This window comes from Gossypium raimondii, chromosome 8, assembly GCF_025698545.1.
Source record: "Gossypium raimondii isolate GPD5lz chromosome 8, ASM2569854v1, whole genome shotgun sequence".
NCBI lineage: Eukaryota > Viridiplantae > Streptophyta > Magnoliopsida > Malvales > Malvaceae > Gossypium > Gossypium raimondii.
The window spans coordinates 54,397,982-54,418,641 of NC_068572.1; the positions used below are offsets into that span (position 1 = coordinate 54,397,982).

At 30.4% G+C, this 20,660-nt stretch overlaps 1 protein-coding gene across 1 annotated transcript; it reads right to left on the minus strand.

Annotated features, from left to right (window-relative positions):
* Positions 1-16,942: 16,942 nt before the first annotated feature.
* LOC105792178 (F-box protein PP2-A12) lies at positions 16,943-19,078 on the minus strand. Its single transcript, XM_012620606.2, has 3 exons — positions 18,634-19,078; positions 18,234-18,352; positions 16,943-17,493 (listed from the first exon to the last, which is right to left on the minus strand). The coding sequence occupies exons 1-3, from the start codon at positions 18,949-18,951 to the stop codon at positions 17,046-17,048; spliced, it is 885 nt and encodes a 294-aa protein (XP_012476060.1). The 5' UTR covers positions 18,952-19,078; the 3' UTR covers positions 16,943-17,045.
* Positions 19,079-20,660: the final 1,582 nt, after the last annotated feature.

Here is a 20,660-nt window from a genome sequence, read left to right on the forward strand (position 1 = left end):
TGGAGAGTTCCATAAAAATTTGTGTAATCTATCAAACCAGACGTTACTCTAGGAGAGAAGTACTCCAACCAAACTGGTCAAACAGGTGTTAAGATCTCTTCCTGCGAGATTTCTAATCAAGGTTACAACTATTGAGGAGGTCAAGGATCTTGAAAGACTGGTTATTGGTGAACTCATTAGCTCTTTACGAATCTTTGAAATGAGCTTTGATGAGGTTAAACACAGTAGAGCAAAAGGTGATAGAAACATTACTCTTTAAGTGGGTAAGTAAGTGCCAACTTCCTAAATTATTGTTATTGAATATCTCCAAGAGCATATTGCTTTACTCAACAGAACTTTAATAAGGCTTTGAAGAAGTAGGCAAGGAGGTTTAAAAAATTTGAAGTTAGTGCCAATGTCCCTAAAAACAAATCAAAGGGAATTGACATAAAAGAAGAACCTGAGAAGGACAAAATGAAAGGTGTCCAATGATACAAATGTCAAGGATATGATCATATCCAATCTGAGTGTGCTAACACTCTGAAGAAGAAAAATTAGTCGCTATGTAACTTGGAGTGATGACGATTCGTGTAGAGGATCTGATTTAGAAAATTATCATCATAATTTTATTAATTTCACTACCAATTTCAAAGGAGATGATAAAGATTCTTATGGAGATTCTGATATTAGTTTGGATGAAGAATTTCTAAAAACTTACAGTGAGATGTTAGGAAATGGTAATGCGGTAAGTTTGTGGAATCAACTCTCAATTGTAACATGAGAATAAGTAGTTGAAAGATGAAAACATAATAATGGTTAAACAGGTAAAAGAAAAATAATATCTTCTTACAAAAAAGGTTGAGAATCTTGTGAAGGTGAAGAAGGAACTTGCTAAAACCAGACTCGTGCTTGAGAAACTCACCACCAATAGCAAAAAACTTGATGAAATTCTAGCAACTGGAAGGCGAGACCCATGCAAGGGAGGCCTAGCAAATGTTGACACAATGAAGGTTGTGGTTTAGAGTCCTATTGTCTTTGTGAAGGCTTCAAGTTCTAGTGCTACTAATAAAGGATCAAAACTTGTGCTGACCAAGAGTGCCAAGAAGGAAATCACTTCACACAAACTGAATTGTCATTATTGTGGAGCCACTGGACATATAGGGCCCTAATGTTTCAAAATGTTGTAGAATCTAAGTTGGAGACATGCAATGCCTAAGGAAATGCCCATTCCCCGTGTCACATCAACTGTGAAACTGCTGAAATGGGTATGGGTGAATAAGGAGACTAGGTGTATGCTAGATGCATTTCGATCACTAAAGTCCACCACTAAAAAGAAAATTAATTTGATAATCTTGATTTGTCTTGGAAAAAAAATTAAGATTTAGATCTCGATTGAATATATTAGTATTAACTTCAGTAACGTCGACGAACAATTTAATATGCGGCTAGAATAGGGGTATATGTGATTCCTTAATCAATCCAATAGGTTTTTTCGTAGTAACTTTGCCCAACTTATCTAACATAGGAATATAGCTAGTGGGGAAGGGGAATTAAATTAGCTAGATTCTAGAAGGGTCTCGTTTAATGCCATTGAATCCTTGGTTAGTAATTACATAGGTTGAACAATTGAACGAGAGATAATTGATTAATTGAAATAGGTGAAGTTAGAGTTCTAAGATCTTAAAATTGATTGAGAAACTTAAATATTTTCATTGTTTTGGATTAATAGATTTTTCATTATTTGCTTAGTTTAATTTTAGTAGTAATTAGAATTTACTTTATTGATTTAGGTTAGATAAAAATTGAATAGTTGATACTTAGTAGCTTAGAACTTGGTCCTCATGAGAATAATATCTTCTCATCACCTTATTACTTTATCAATATGTGCACCTAAGTTATGAATTTTCACACATACTATCCCTAAGGCAACTTCTCAGGTAGCCTCGAGATTAGGTATAAACTCACACACCCATACTCCACAATATAAAAGTCTTCTTTTATCTCAACTATTAATTCTTACATTTCATTCTCCCTTCTTCGTTATGTTGACATAAGCTTTAGATAGTGTCGAGAAGCATAAGCTTGACGCCCTTTAACTCACGTTATCTTATCAGAGCTCTAAAATACCTGAATTCATCTCACATTCCATAAAAATTATTCTCTAATCCAATCCATTACCAAAAATACATCAACAACATAAAAAAACTCTTTTATCATTAATTATGTGTTAAAATGTTTGAATTTGAAGAAAGATATAGTTGGCTTGCATAATTTTCTAATTCCTATGGCCTCATAATCTTTTATATGGTTTACCGCATCATTTATATATATAATATTTAAAAAATTAACAACTGAATATAAATTTATTTAAATAAAATAAAAATGATTTTGTTGATAATATATAAAATTCTCGGGTGTGTAAAGTTATATTTAATATTATTCAATGACCCGTCCATCGGTTTTGTGACATCCACTACGGTCTAAAAAGTGCACATTATAGCATTATAAGCTTCTTTTTAAAATATAGTCCTCCCATTCCATTAAACTATAGCCGGTCAATTCAATCTTATTAATTTGTTATATCCTAACAATTATTCTCTAATGCCCTAATTCGTGTTTTTGTTAGGATACATGCTTAAAAAAGGGATAACATAAGTTAATTAATTTGACAATAAAAACAAATGACTTAGTTTGACCCTATTTCTAAACAAACATGACTGTGTTTGTCTAATATTAAATTAGCTGGAAGCATGTTGGTGCAATTACTGATAAATCTTTATTATTTTTCACCAAATTTATCTAAATTGGCTTGACAAGTAGATAGTGATTATTTAATAAAACAATTAATATGAGTTAGTGGTCATTATCATATTTCCTCATTTATAAAACGTTTCCAATCTTTTCTTTTCTACATCCACAGAAACGTATTAGGAAAAGTGGACTCCATCAATTTATTAGGTTTATGTTGTAGTCGAGGTAATATTGATGAGTTTTTTTTTTTTTTTATAAGGGTAAACTAGTCAAAAGCCTCTAAATTACTAATAAGTTTTCATTTTGGTCCATCGACTTTAAAAGGTTCCAAAATAATCATTAAATTATTCAAAAGTTTTATTTAAATCACTGAACTATTCAAAAAATTTTATTTAAGTTAGACCTGTCCATGGGCCGGGCGGCCCGCCCGAAATATGGGAGGGTTTGGATAAAAATATAGGCCCGAAATATGGGCTTGGGCAAAAATTTAGGCCCGTTTAAAAATGGGCAGGCCTCGGCAAGATTTTTTGGCTCAGGCCCAAATTTCAAAAATATTAAATATATTTTTTTATTTTTAAAATATAATAGTTTTTTTATTTTAAGTTTATTTACTTTCATTTCCTTGACTAGTGTTACAAAATAATAATAATAAAACATCAAGTTTGTTTTACTAATCAAATGTTAGATTTTGTTACAACAATTAATACAATTAATAATTTGATAAATTTACTAATCAAATGTTAGCTTTTATTACAACAATTAATACAATTAACAATTAATAATTTGATAATTTTACTAACAATTAATTTTAATAACAATTAGTTTTAATTTTATTAAAAAAATAATTTTAATTAAAAACGGGGCCGGGCCGGGCGGGGCTCGGGCCCCATATTTTTTCTCCGGGCCGGGCCTGGGAAAAATCTTAGGCCCATATTTCGGGCCGGGCCCGGGTCCGGGCCTAGTAAACGGGCTGAATTTTTTTGTGGGCCCGAACCGAACCCGGCCCGGCCCATGGACAGGTCTAATTTAAGTCACTGAACTGTTAAGTTCTTTTTTTTAAGTTCAGCTAGCAAGTTCCAGGTGACGATTCGACGATAGGTATAGTTGATTATTACCCATTGATAATTAAAAGAGCATACCTAAGATCCAAGTCAATGTCGAAGATCAGATAAGAAAGTTATTTGGATTTTGGTTCGCAGATTCATAATGTTCAAAGTTAGTTCATAAGAAAAAAAATGAATTGTGGAAGAGAAGGGAGGGAGAGCTTTTGATTAGTGCAGATAGTGCGAAGAAGAAAGCCATACAATAACAATTTTAATAGTTCAGTGATCATTTTATAACTTTTTGAAATTGAGTAACCGAAATGTAAATTTACTAATAGCTTAATTACCTTTGGTGTAGTTTATCCAATTTATAATTAAAGTGAAAGAAATTATAAAATGATATTGAGCTATATTAAAATAAATAGATAAGGAAGATATTTGACATCTTAGTTAATAAGTGAAAGATTTCCGATTTATAATTCACTAATATACTTTTTGAGATAATTAATAACTTCAAGGAAAAATTTAAAGCGTGAGAAGATTAGATTCCAATGAAAATATATATATAGTCATGATGATATACTAGGCAAAACACAACTTTTGAAAGTAAATGCTAAATTAATTGATATCACCAATCACTTTAATTAATATTCTTATACAAGCTTTTAATTGGTTAATAATCCATTTTATATATGGCTTGAGATTCTAACCAAAATTATTGACATGAAGAATAATAAACTAAACAAAACTATATACTTAAATATCACTTCCGTCTTAACAAGATTATCATCAAATCATTAAATGATTAAAACATTTGTGATTGTGATTATACCAAAAGAGAGAATAGACTTAGAATACAAATAGCGTTAACCAATTTATATATATATATATATATATTAAATATCAATTAAGGATACTTATCACTCTCTTACCCACACTTGAGGAGTTAAAAAACTTCACCGCTTATATATCAAATAATAATAGTCCAGTTAGTTAACTCTATATAGACATTAAGATTAACTTTTATCCTTGACTGTTTTCTTTCTCTTTGGCAACTTTTTTATTGTGTTTTTCTTTTTCAATCGCTTTCATGGTGGTTCTCATTGTGGACTAGATTTGTCAGACACTACCAAGTGAAAGCATATACATAAATAAAAATAGTTCGCTCCGCTTCTTCCATAAGCAATGATAATGTCAATAATCTACTCTGATTTCTTTAGGAACAGTAGTAGTGTCAATAATCCGCTTTGCTTTCTCTAAAAGTCGGGATGGTGTCCCTAGTTTCTTTAATTCCTAATCATAAAACCCAAAGGTTTTTCAGCACCAACACTAATAGCACATTTCGTCGGATGGAACTTTATATTGTACTCTCAAGAAACTTAAACACCTCTTGGGGGTCGCAAATGTGTTGTTCCAGGGAGACAGTACTCTTGACCTACATGTTGTGCACATACACCTCCATATTAATACTAATTTGATCATTGACTATCCTATTCATATGTAGCGCCTATATTCTTCAAATCAAATGGCATAATATTGTAGCAAAACAATCATTCGTCGGTAATAAAAGGAGCTTTTATCTTGATGTTATCAAGATTTAACCATATCCAAATAAAACATCTATAAAGGTTATATTTTTATGTCTGGTAGACGCATCAACCAGGCTGCGAATATAAGGAAAAGGAACAAATCTTTTAAATATAACTTGCAGTTATTAGTAAAATCCACACCCGTTTTTTATTTACCATTTGAATTCTGTTAGTATTACTTTTACACAAAATAAATTAAACCCTAAAGATAAGAAACCAAACATGAATTGGTCCCATGCTTTGGCCGCCTCAAGCATGCACTAATAGGAGTCGAAGTAATTAATGAATTCACCAACTATATTATTATCTTTTATATGGATTAAATCATAGATAAAATCTTTTTAAATTAGGTCTTTCGATAAGCCCTACCCTTACTCTTTGTAAAAGAAATTATTTTCATTCTTAACACATTAGGATGAAAACAAGAGAAATGGCTTGGATCTAACATAAAACAAAAGAGCATTTGTCCTTTCGCTAATTAATCAAATAATTTCTTTTATTTTATTAGTATTTGTAGTTTTTCATATGCAAAATGAGCTCAAACCCTAAATATTTAAAAAGAAACTGAAAAGGAGCCTTAGAAATGCCGTAAAGTCCTTGACCTCTTACTTCAATTTATAACCTTTTCTTATTCATTTTATTTTGTCTATAGTTTAATATTTTATTGTTTGCTCCACGTTAATTCTAAACAGATAAGTACATTTGGGTAATGTTGAATGTGAAAATGGAGTTATGTATAATGATTTTAATGCAAAGATTGAAGGATAATAAAATAACAAATTTCTATATCAATGTTGAATACAACTGAAAGTGATATATAATAACACAAATGGAATGTTGAATTTTTTCTCCAAATCACACAATAATTAAAAACATTGTTATTTCTTAAGTATCATATATTTTAGTTTTTAATATTTTACTACCTTTAAAACTCCACCATACCTTAAAATAAAAAGGAAATTGAGTACCTATCAAACATAATTTTTTTTAAGTTTTAGCCCTAACTCTTCAATAAAAAAACCATTATTTTTACATATATGAATTAGGGGGGTTAATGTTAAAACAAGGTTCAATCCTCGAACCTGGTCAGGTTAGGTTCGTTTTGGCATTTTTCTTTTCATGTGATTTTCTGCATCATCATTTTTTTTTTGTTTCTTTTGGTTACAGACAAATTTGGCATTTCATCTTATACGGTTTTCAACTTTTTATACACATTTTATTTAATTATATAATTTGGATTAATTATTTTAAATATATTATTTAAATTTTTTGAAAAATTTTATCTTTTTTCTTGGTGGGTCAAATACAATCATATGGATGCTTGATTGACTTGGGATGAACAAATTATTTTGAATTGACTCATGAGTGAATGTGTAGATTCAACCATTTAAATACATTATTTAAAATTTAAAATAAAATATATATATTTAACTAATTATTTTAAAAAAAATTATACAAAGCCTATAATTACTCATAAACCTCCTCAAATTTTAAATAAGAAGATAAACATGTTTCAGCTTGAACTCATATAATCCTACATTAATAACAATACTGATGTGAATCAACTTAAAGATTTTTTAGTTACTCAGTGAATCATAAAACAGGTACAAGAGTTATTGTGAGGACCATTGTTTCAAATATACATTGTCTGTTTGGTATGTATAAGGTACTGGTGAAAAGTGATTTGACATTGATGTTTCCTGGTTGAGATCACCGTCGAAAGCTCCCAGCTGTATAAGGAGTATAGAGTTCTGTTTTGGCATATGCAGGGGTCAAAGTCGGGAAATTCATGAAATCTCCAGAGAAGTAAATGGGACTGCTGATCGCCTAGTCAAGGCTGGGATCAATAGACAATCTAGCTTGTTATCGGTTTGTGGTGAACTCTTAGAATGAATGTTCAGCTGAGTTTTCCTCATGTCCTCTGGTTGTTAGGTTCGGATCCTTGTAGTTCGACAAGGTCTTCTTCGTACTGCTAATATGCTCTATTCTTAATATTATTACTCCCTTTTAAAAAAAAAAAAACACAATCTCTACTAACTTTTTTTTCTTGAAAGTTTAAACATTACAATCTCAACAAAGAGAATAGTTTGTTTACAACAAATTTGCACTATAATAAGTTGTTCACACTGAACAAGATAAGTTCTCTTAACCTCTCAACCTAAATAGTAAATACTCAATATCTTCTCCGTTTCTTATGCCAAGCTTTCTATGAGGAATCTAGTACCGAAGTTTTATGTCGATCTCCAAAAGTCCATGCAATACAAGGACAACCCTCATAACATGCAAACATATGTTCGAGGACATTTCTTTACGTTCATTCCTAATGCGATCATCAAATTCTTTCATCACTCTAGTGAAGATGAGAATCATGCTGTGGATTATGATGAGTTGGCCTCTCAACTCACAAACAAGGTTCAACCCACCTGGCTTGAGGGTCAAGACTCCAGAACATGAACCTAAATATGTTGCACTGTAGGCCATAACTACTAGGACTTGGTTGCCAAACAAGTAGAGTATGGTGGTCAATAAGTTGTGTCGTTTTACAAGGTAGTTTCATTTATACCTATTGATCTTGATTTACTAATCTTAAATTAGATTTTCAAGCATGAAGAAACCAAGAATACCAGGCACATGCTACTTTTTCCCTCTCCCATTTATTAGATTTTGCTACAATAAAACAAACATATAGAGCAGAAAGATGAAGTTGCTAAGCCTCCTGTACCAAAACTATTCTTATAAGTGGAAGAGGGGCAAACATGCAATTGCAGACACTAATGACGGAGTTTGATTTATAGGATGACGAGGATCTTATACCAATTGTTGCTTTAGTTGCAACTGGATCTACATTTTATACTTAACAACTTATACCAAACTCGATCGTCGGATCTGAGCTATGAGGTGTCATATTCATTATTAGAGCAACTACAATCGAATTGTAATGATTCAGTTTTCAGTAGTATCAAAAATTGGAGTTTCAAAATCTCATTTTCGTAAGCCGAGTCCGTATATATTAAATAAAGATATTTACGAAGCTAATAAATAGATGGATTGAAATTTGGACAGTCAATTTAGTCGAAATTATGATTAATTCGAACTTGGCCAACTTAATAGGCTTTTTAAGTTTATAATATTATATACAAAATTAATAAATATATATAATGAAAGATTGGTATACAGTATTAAATATTAAATAAAATTAAAAATAATATAAATGGGTTAGAAAATAATATGATAGATCTAAACAAATTACGGATTAATATTTACAAAATATAGATAAATTTGAATAAATTTATAAACTATGTACGAAATTAATAATATAAATTAATAGATTGTGTGAAAACATCACTAATCCAAAATGGTTGTGTTTTAAAATTGTGAAACGAGGTTTGTGGAATTTTGTTTATTTGAGATGAGAATGGAGTATAAATTCGGATTATGATGTACATCCTTTTGGTACATCATAATGCCACCTCATTTTAAAAGTTCACATAAATTATGATAACTCAAGGCACATATTTAAGAGTATGCAACTAAAATGAATTGGATATTATAATTTATAAAATTTTAAATTAATAATGATAAAATTGTACTTTGATCTTTTAAAAATAATAAAATTTAATTTAATTCTTTAAAAATTATAAAAATATAGACTATTATTTTTACTAACGATAAAATATACAATTTAATTTCAACCTAAAAAAATTTCCTCCACCACCAATTATTAACCACTTTTTCTTTGTTGACGATACTATTGTGTTCGCCAATACAAATTAGAGATGTGGAAAAAAACACTTCTTTTAACATGTTCAAAATGTATATGTTAAATTATTTTAATCAAATAACATGGAAGAATGAATAATTGTTAAATTATTAAATTTTTAATAATTTAAAAAAAATGTCTAGAATAAATCTCTAAATATTTATTTGTCTAGGTTGATCCTAGACTTCAAATTTTTAAATAACTTCTAATATTTTTATTTTTTGTTAACGTGACAGTTGACATGGATCACCAAGTCAACAATGGAATGACTAACTCAATAACCATCAATGACCATGTCATTTCCATAACTGTCAAAGACAAAAGATGTCGGTCAAAGGGTTTAATTGATTCAATTTTTGAGTTCAAAAGTTTAATTGAGTGCATTTTTGTAACACCCCTAACCGTATCCGTCGCCAAAATAAGGTTACTGAGCATTACCGGGAAACCGTAACTTAAAAACTTTCATTCTTAAACATTTCATATATCATAGCATAATTCATTCAAACACATGCATAACGTCCCTTATTCGATCCCTCGGGGACTTAGAATCACTTTAGAAACAATTCGGGACTAAATTAGAAACATTTATAATTTCTTAGAAAAAGATAGAATTTTCTTCAAACTATAGGGTTCACTCGGCTGAGACACATGGCCGTGTCTCAGGCCGTGTAACATTTGAAATAGGGACACATGGCAGTGTCCTAGCCCGTGCCCGTGCCCATGTAACTTACTGAGTTGTCCCACAGGACCAAGCCACATGCTCGTGTGTCAAGCCATGTAACACTCGAAATGGCCTCACACGCCCATGTGACAGGTCGTGTGCTAAGCCGTGTAACTAGCTTACTTGAAACCTTTAGAAATTACAAGGGACACACGATCGTGTCACATGGCCGTGTGTGACACACGGCTGAGACACACGCCTGTGTCTTAGGCGGTGTGGACAAGAAAATGATCACTTCCAAGTCATTTCTTTCACCCCTTTCAAGCATAAACCTACAAGAAAATTGTACATGTATACAAGGCTTTAAACATACTCAAATTATGCAAAGAATGACTAATCTCCATACCAAATGTTCATACAACCAATATGCTAAAAGGCACCTCAATCATCAAGCATCAAACTTATATATATACATGAGCATATTTGTTCAAACCTTAACCATACATACCTAATTAATCTCAATACTATTTCCATGCTATATCAAAAATAATCTCACCGCATTTGACCACATTTATACCATTTACCAACTGACTTGTTTTTATACCAATACATAACACAGTTGACACATATCAATCTTACCATATTAGGCTTACCATATTAGGCATACCATATTTCAATCATGCACATCTATTCAAGACTTTTCCAAAACATACCATGTCCTGGCCATATTGAGATCGATGCAACATATACCAAATTTGGTTATTTCTAAACATGCATCAAATTAACCATATTAACCATAACCAACAAGATATCAATAGTACCTTAAGTACCTCAAATTCAAGGCAACATTTCATGCCATAATTATCAACCAAAATGACATATATATACCAAACTCATCAATTAAACATTAGACATAATCCACCTTTACATGTCATTATAACCTTAACTAAGACATCAAAATCTACCGATATAACCGTTGGATAGTGTGATAGATCTTCGACGAACTTCCAACCCGATCGAGCTTCCGATAATCTGTAAAGTAAGGGATAAACAACTACGTAAACAATGAATGCTTAGTAAGCTCGTACAAACTTTAAACATAATATTCCAATTCAATAGTAAACTTTATATGATAAATATAAAGCTATACTAATGCCTCAAGATTTATCAACTACATAACCACTAACTCATAAAATGAGTAAGTCTATCAACATCATATATATTAATTCCTAACATAATAAGATTTTATAAAACATTTTACACCATCATTAATATTTTCATAAAACTACGAATAACTTCCTTTACTTACTTTCCATTCCATTTACTAAACATAAACTTAAATGACAACATGAATTAACTAATTAATATATTTATTCATAACATAGGTAAGTTCATCCATAACATACGTAATTTCTCATATATAAGTACATTATTCAATTCATCAATCCCTTTTCATCATATCACATTTCAATTATGAACTTCTTGTTTCATTTGTATAATACCGACATAATCATATACATCAATCATAATCTTAAACTTGATATAATCTAATCACCATCACCAATACACAAGTTAGTGCATTTATGTATATAACTCATTTGGGGTCAATCACATGATAAACCATTTTATAAGAATTTACACCTTTTGAATCTTACCACCTTTTCATGAACATAAGCATATTTCCATTTAACCAATTACCATGTCAATGTGTATCATTAATATTCAACATGATATAATGCAACCAAAAGCTTAGCACAAACCTAAGCATTATCCACAATCTCAACTAATGAATTCATTTATGTTCAGGTCAATATTCAATAAATAACAAAACTTTCAAATTCATTAAACAAATTACATTACCGAGATTTTCCATACAAATAACGAATTACGGGTACGAGTACATCGTCAGCAGAAGCTCATAAGAGCTGGTCCTCCTGAACACGCCAACAGAAGCTTATAAGAGCTTAACAGAAGCTCGTAAGAGCTAAACATAAGCTCATAAGAGCTGATCCACCCGAATCACGCCAAACAGAAAGTAAAACGCGAGAGTTCTCAAAAAATGCTAAACCTCAGTTTACTTGGGTAAAATACTGATATCTCCCTCTAGTACCATCTCCACTCCAAACCCCTGTCATACACCAAATCACGAATGTACTCAAATCTCGCGTTCAATCCAAACTGAGTATTAAATTGGATAATATATTTCCAACAATAATTCAATTCCAATAATAGAACATATATATAATACCAATCATCAATTTATACAAATGTTACATTTTAACCGTACAAACTTACCTGGCTAAATTGCAGAAATGTCAAAGTATAGGGGCATTTTGGTTATTTTTTATTCTCCTCGATTTTCCGCTCGACCTTTATCTAAATTAATAATTTCATTCAATTTATTAATTCAAACAATAAAACAATTTATTTAATGAAATTTAGTATTTTTTACATTTTTACAAAATTCCCCTAACATTTTACTTTTATTCAATTTAGTCTCTGAGCTTAAAACATGCAAATTAACCATTTTTAATGCAAAACCATGCTAGCCGAATATTCAAGGAATTAATTACAGCCCATTTTTGAAATAATTTCACAACAAACCCTTGTATTTTTACTATTTCAACAATTTAGTCTTTAATCAAAAATTCATCAAAATTACTTAACAAAATACTTTTAAATATCAACCAAAATACCAAATTCATCATTTAATAACTAAAATAATATAGATTCATCAATAGAAACATTCACAATCTTTAACAATTTCAAAATCGAAGGTACGGGATAGCTGGACCTAGTTGCAACAATCTCAAAAATATAAAAATTATTGAAAACGGGGCTAAATTGAACTTACATGCAAGAGTATAAAGTGGTCCAACCTCCAAGTTAAGCTCCCATGGTGTTTCGGCAATGAAAAATAGAAAGATGAAGAGAAAATGTCTTTTTCTTCTTTTAATTTTGTTTTAATTTCAACAAATTTACTATTATGTCATTATCATTAAATTTTCTTTCATTTTTAACTCTAATTGTCGTCCCACTCATTATTTATGGCTTAATTATCACTTAATCCCTTTCTCATTTATTAATTAAACCATCTAATCACCTAAATGTATTAATTAACAAGTTTTACACCTTTTTTCAATTTGGTCCTTTTCTCTTAATTAACTAACTAAACATTAATATTTCTTAACCAAATTTTAATACAACTATAATGACTCTATAAATATTCTAAAAATAATATTTACGAGTTGACACGATAAAATTTGTGGTCCCAAAACCACTATTTTCGTCACCACTGAAAACCAGGCTGTTACAATTTTTTATAGAAAGGTTTAATTGATTTTCTTTTTGAAAGTTCAAGGGCTTATTTATTCCTTTAAAAAAAATTTCTAAGCTTTAGCTAAGTCTTGAGATACAAAACTCCAAGTCTTAAAACTTAACAAGTTAACCAAACTTTGCTTAAGGGGACCAAAGTCTCCAGGTTTACCATGAAGATCTTGAGACATTCAGCCACGTCTCAAAACTTAAGCTTGATAGTCTTGAGAGAAGCAAAGTTAGTAACCAAAGTTTTGCTCCACGAGAACAAGATATAATTGTTTAAGAAGAAAATATAATTGGACTTGACATTTACTTTCTGTTTTTCAAAATAAATATTAACTTAATCATAAAAGAATTATGAAAAATATATTTAATTTGCTTATTCAATGGATTCATAATGACTAATTAATTTAATTTCATTTTCAAGTTTCAATTATTTAATTATAATTGATTAAATAATAATTAAAAATTTTAAATTAATTCTCAAGTGATTTCTATACTTAGCAAGAAAACACATTCATTTGTGAATGTGATCCATTTCTCTAACTTCATCATTTCCATTCATTTTTGTTCATTTGGTTTTACATACTATTCATTTTTGTTTCAATAAGTTAGCTGAGGAATAATTTGACATATATAATTAGGACTCAAATAATTTATTAATAAGTTCTAACTTTTCGCCTATTAATTATAAACTTATTTAGTCACGAAATCATTCCACTATGGTATCGTGGCTGAGCTCTCTCTAATTACATATCATTAGGAAAGATACTTGATAAGTGTTCATCCAATGACCTTGTCATGAGTGTATTACTCTCATAGGATATCCTTAATCTATTTGAGATAAATTTGTTCTCTCAATATGATCTTAGTTTATCTCATGGTAACCATTACATCTTTCTTCATGAAAGTCAATTACTATCAGATAGTAATCAAGTCATTTATCACAAAGGCAAATGAATCATGGTCATGTTTACTTTTCATCTATCATGTAATGTAGATTAGAGGATATCATTTATCCATTAGTTAGGTTATGAATTCTACTATTATGAATGATGCTACAAACTACAAAAATCGTATATCCAACACACCAGCTTTCGGTTCTTTACTTACATCAAAGTATATGAGTCACACATATTCATCATCCACTCAGGATTAAAGTATGACACACTATAAACGCCACAAGTGAATGAATCCGTAAATGGATCTATGATATATTCTACTTGATTTTTGTCCTATATACTGTTAGTCTAGTAAGTCACATTTATGTATCTATCTTCTACGAGTCATCCGCTCCAATGATTAAGACAACGCATCTCCCTAATTTGACTAGGTAGGTGACATATTAACCTTTGAATTGATTTGTTCATTTTCGATTAGACTAATGACATGTTTAGGTTTACCTACTAATACAAGTTGTCTTTTTGTATTATGATCCAACCACACAATATCGTTTAGTATTAGTTAAACATTAGATAACTAGTAAGCTAATATTTGATTTCATTTTACTTTGCATCCAGAAAACGTTGAGGACAATATACAAAGACTATTAATGTAATCAATGGATGTTTTTTTAAACCAATTTATTCAAAAAATACAAGTATACAAAACGAATATACTACATATAGGACACTAAATCCAACACAAACCACTATAAATACTTGTGTCTAATTTTCTTGAGCTTTTTTTTTCTTAAAGTTTTTAACACTGATTCACCCCTCCCCCTTCTTGGTGTATATTGAAGATAATAAAAATGAACACTTTCATAAAACATTCAACTTAATTTCACTATTTGCATATTTGATATTCAATAAGAGAATCTCATTGTTTTGCAATCACATACCAAAACACTAGCTATGAAAACATTATGCACGGACCTTAAACCCTAGTTTCAAGATTAATTAGTCCAATGGTTATTAACATGTCATCACATTTTTTTTTATAAATCTATGAGTTTGTCAACCCTCGCCGCCTCATCTTCTTTTTTGCACATAATTCTTTGACGGGTTAAAATTAGAAATCAATAAGAGACTCATTCACGTTTTTCCCACTTTGTTAATTGGTAATTGCAACTCTCTTTTCTATTCGTTCTTTCCTTTCTTCTCTTAAGTTTTCAACAATCACTTTCAACCAAGGTGCATCCTCGGTCTTTTCAAAATTATATACTTTCCTTGTTTATAATTATATACCCTTATCCTCTTTAATTATTCTTGAGTCAGCCCATCACTATGTGCTCCATTAATTTTGAGATCATTATATCTATTTTCATTTTTTAATGGTTCAATCATGACTTCATTGGTTGCATTGGCCCTCAAAGAATTTGGGCCATGTAAATTAAAGGATTCTACAATGACTTATCATAGTCCAATGTTGGTGTTCTAATCAACCTTCCAGGCCTTTCTGGACTTCTTTCTTTGATCAATAGAGCCTATTGATTTAGCATCTAATGGCATTGGAGTTATGGATCGGTTAGAATGATTTTTTAGACAAAAACAATCAATTGGTGTCAGTTTATCTTTGCATTCTAAAACTCTAATCACAAAAAGCCACCACAAATGAGTATCAAAACCTCCTCGATACAACTTAAATGATTAGTTGGAATCCTCAGTCATTTTACTATAATTGTAACTTTCCATGAGTGATTCTTTCACCAATACTATCTCTCCTATGGATCAACAATGTTTTGAAAATTTGACATATTCGAAGTGTGAAGAGGGAGTCTCATCACCCTTACCCAAGTAAGACTTGAATTTCATATAGTAGAAGTACGTCCATGATTCCACCTCTTCAAACTTGCTCATGTTCAAACTCTTCTTCGCTTAAGAGACATTTCTTTCATCCTATCCGTTCGAAACTTAAGAAGTAATCGCTTGCTTGAGGTTCACGATGCCTTCCATCCACTCGGGAAAATTTTGACTTCCTAATGCTAGAAAATCCGACAAAATTGGATTAACAATCCTCGTTTTGTTTTCATAAAACATCTAACACTTTATCATATCTTTGGAAAACATATGCCATTTAAAACTTTTAATTAACTGTTATATCTTAATTTTTTTATTTAAATCAAATATTAGTTGTCTTCTTTATTTTTATTATCATTAATATTGAAGTCCTTTTTAAAGTAAAGTTCCTTAATTAATTATTAAAATATTTTTTATTTGAATATTTCTAAATTTAATGTCAACTAATTTTTCTATTTTAAAGTAAAATTCTTATTTTATTTTTTGTTAAATTTAATATTGAAAATTTTTTTGAACCACATATATGTCCTTAATAACTTCTAAAATTAATTATTTGATTGTATTTTTAATTAAAATAAAATATTAATTATTTTAATTACCATTAACATTAAAGTCTCCTTAATTGATTATTAAAATAAAATCCTTATTAATAATAATTAATACATATATATTATTTTTAACATTAATCTCATTATAGGTTTTTATCATGTACGCTCTTTTTTATATAATACTTGAGCATTGAAATTACCCATAGCCTCTCCCTAACTCTTAAATAAGAGTATAAAGCACGCTAAAACACATTCGAACCCACGTTCTCATGCACTGACAACAAAACTAATACCAATTAAGCTAATACTCAATCAGCGCTACATTGTGAACTTCAAAACTAAAAATAAAAATCTCCGAGTTGGTGCTTGCTTTTAAATGCGGAATATAGATTAGACGAGGGTTCTTTTTTTTAATACAATTTTTATTATTACCAACTCTTAAATCGGAGCTTATTAAATATTAATTATTTTAAATTGATTTTTTTAAACAAAATCTATACAAATGTGTCATCTCAAAGTTAAAAGGGGATAATTAAACAAATGCAAACATAATTTATGCACAAAATTGACTCATTTTGAGTATCTAAACCCCTGAGAAGTTGATTACATTCTCATTCCATATGCGTAAACCGCTCTACAAAAACCTAACTTGTAACTACATGGGTTTAGCACATTTTAAATATCCTCTCTGCTTTAACCTTTCTCTAAATTTACTTGGGTATATAACCACCGAGTCTAAACAAAGACCACCCTTTGTATGTGTGCAATCAATTTGAGTCATCGATATCTTAATCCTAGTCGATGAATTCGAGTTCTCGACGTTGAAGTCCCCCACATGGTAGTGAAACCATTCCCCCGGATCACTCACTGTACACTGAGATGTGGCGTACTGACCGTCCGATGTCCATAGCTGAAACCTTACGGGTTTTATATCCCAACCATGGACATGCTCGGAGTTGCAGATTCGGCGACCGAACCTCCTCGCGGCACGACCTAGCTGCAGTCTGAAAAATACGCTATATGTCCCTGGAGGAAACGGAAATTCCACCTCTCCATCAACTTCAAACCACCAGATTTGCTGAAGATATGCAATGGAACCGAACCTAAATCACAACGAAATGGTAATTGATATCGATATCCATTTCCCACTAAGTTAAAAGCTTGATCATATCGAATATAGAAGAGGATATAAGTATGAACATCAACCAGCAAGATTAAACTTGGTCTTATATTCAGCCATAATACAGAAACTTGCAAGTTATTATATTGACATCCTTTTCTTTAATTTTGTACACTAACCAAATCAGGCTGTTTCTGACTGCGTGTGATGAGCTATATTGGGCCACTGTACAAAAGTCATATACTTGAGTTAATTTCTTACAGTTTCCAATCAGTTATATGTAACGCATGTTTCAAAACTTGGGTTAGAATTGTAACTGGTGTTGTGCAAGAAACCTGTGGGTTTATATTAAAAAGTGTTTGTCCCCACGGATTAATATAAAAAGATTTAAATGTCAAACACAGTTGCTTGATCAAACCATAATAACCATGGAAGAAGTCAAAAGCGGTGAGCACAAAGATATTTTGCTTTTAACATGCAAGGATCCAAGGAGACCAAGTTGCAATTTAGACGATTATTGCAACACATAGCATCAAAAGAATACATAAAAAATGGAGATATTTAACAACAAAATAGCCCAAAACAAAAACATACTTTGGATAAATTCGGCCTAGATATGCTCTTAATTTTGATCAGCCAATCTAAAAAAGAATTGACGATAAGAAACTACTAATCCTCCCATTCTCCTTAACATAGAAGATAAAGGATTTGTTTGTATCTTACCTAGATTCTTCAGTAGGAATATGATTCCAATATCTTCGATCATCAATCCCTGTTATCTGTAAACCCTTTGAAGATATCGACATACAAACACCGCCTGTGCTCTTATCCAGCCATATTTTCTGCAAAAGGTGCCCAAATCCTCATTCCATCAATATTAAACTAGCTTTTTTACCAAGATTTGCTATTTCCAAATGATTATTGTCTTAATACAACGTTTAAAAGAAATTAAAACTGGAAATCAATCCCCCAAAAAAACAGAGTGGAAAAGTAGAGGAGTGAAATTTCGGGTCTTTATAAGAAAACTTCATCAAAAAACAAATACCCAGAAAGCTTCAAGACCCAAATTTCAAATCCCAGATTTTTTTTCTCATTATCAAAACAAACAAAAAAAAAATCATACCTTGGTGCCACCATCAAAGGTATTAACTCTACAGAGTCTCGTATAAATGTCTCTTTTACCCAACTTCTCAGGCACAAAGCTCAGAACTTCACCGACAAGGGTTTCATAATTCGGTGGCAATTTCGATTCCCAAACGAAATCAGCCCAAGAAGCGGCCCTAAACGCTCTGTTCAACTTTGCCAACTTGCATATTTGTGGAGGATCCAAATACCCAATAATCGATGCCACACAGCTCTCTGGTAAATCCCCCAAACTTTGTGACGATGAAGATGAAAAACCATCTTGGTCGGTGAACGAAAGAGAGAAACTGGCACCCATCAAGAGAAAAGAAAAAGAAAACCCAGGGCACTGAAAAAAAACAGACTTCCAAGGCAGAGAGTATTGATGATAAATCACAAAAGAAGAAAGGAGAGAGAAGCAGAGAAAGAGAGAGGTGGCAAACAGCGAACAAGCTGGTATTTAAAGCAAGGACGCGTACTCGTTTTTAAAGATTTTTCTTCTTTTTTTTTTTTTTTGGTTACTGTTTTGTCTGCTTGTTTACTGAGAAAAAAAAACCCCTCAATTTGGAGGGTAAAAGATGGAAGAAAGAAAAGTTAAAGAACATGTAACAAAGTTAAACAAGAGTTAAGTAGCTTTTGTTTTAGGAATAAGAAAAGTATTGCGAGTGTTTCCATGGTTTCGGACACCGTGAATCCTGAGGTGAACATAATGGATAACAATTATTTAGAAGATTTTCTTACACTAAACAATGGGAATTTGGGGTTTAACGAGTTGTTGAGGCAGTTCATGTTGATTGATTGCATTCTAAATTATGTGTAATAGCACCAAGTAACTTTATTTTACAATGAAAACAGCTCTATTTTGTTTTCTAAAATATTTTTATTTTCATTTTTAATATTTTTGAAAATAAAAATTAAAATGCTTCTATTTTCCGAAACTAAACCCATTATTATTTTTTACATTTTAATTTATTAAATATTATGACTATTTGTTAATAATTAAGTATTATAATTTTTAAATTGAAGAGACATAACTTGATAACTTTTGATTAATAACCAAATAAATTTTTCATTTTCAACTATTTAAATATTATATATTTTAAAATGTTTCAACACAACATTAGCCTACACTGACAAATAATTTTTTGTTTTATTGTGTAAAAAATAACATAAATATATTTAAAGAAATGGATGATATTATTTTACGTATAACACTGTTGCGATGTACATTATATTATGTTTGAATAAATTTTATGAAATTTTTAATCTATTTTAAGTATGATATCAATAAAGCTTTGTTGCTTCTTCTTTAATGTTTGATATAATTATTGAATAAAATTGTTAAGCCTACACAAAATAAATTTTTTTGAAAAAGGTAATATAAAAAATGAGGACACCCATAAATATTGAGGTCTGAAAGGCAAGAATTTTATAGAAAATTTATAAGCAGCACAAAATGGGTATTCTTAAAGAAAAAGCTTTAACTATAATTAAAATGAAACCATGGAATTGACCTCCGAAAGGCAAAAGAAAGGATGGTCTTTGTGAGTAATTGGAGTGCCAAATTAGTATTAGAAAATATCTAAATTTGACAGCCGACTACTTTTCTTTTTGCTTCAAGAATTCTGAAAAATCAGCATGTCTTTTAATATTACATAATTTTGTTTTTCACTAAATAAATAAATAAAGTGGTTCTTATACATTAAATTAAAAGGTTTTTGTTAAAATTTTCATCAATTTCTATTATTAAGTGATGACACAATTGATGAAACAAGTGGACAACGACATATGACGTGCCGCCTGTACTTAATTATGTGAAAAATATTTAAAAATTAAAAAAATTCTAAAATAAATAAAATTTAAGTAATTATTTCCATGCTTAAAATAAACTTTCAAATTGTTTGGATCGACCCGATTAAGCAACAAAAAAAATAGCGGAATAAATTAAGAAATTGAACACACAAATTTAACGTTGAAAAACCCCTTCAGAGAGGATAAAAAAAATCACAGGCAAAGATAATTTTACTA

Excerpts from the sequence above, each read along its gene's own strand:
- LOC105792178 (XM_012620606.2), bottom strand. The coding sequence starts at position 18,951 with ATGGGTGCCAGTTTCTCTCTTTCGTTCACCGACCAAGATGGTTTTTCA. Across the intron at positions 18,353-18,633 it reads CCTTTGATGGTGGCACCAAG|AAAATATGGCTGGATAAGAG; the intron begins GTATGATTTTTT and ends CACCTTTTGCAG. Across the intron at positions 17,494-18,233 it reads ATTCCTACTGAAGAATCTAG|GTTCGGTTCCATTGCATATC; the intron begins GTAAGATACAAA and ends GTTGTGATTTAG.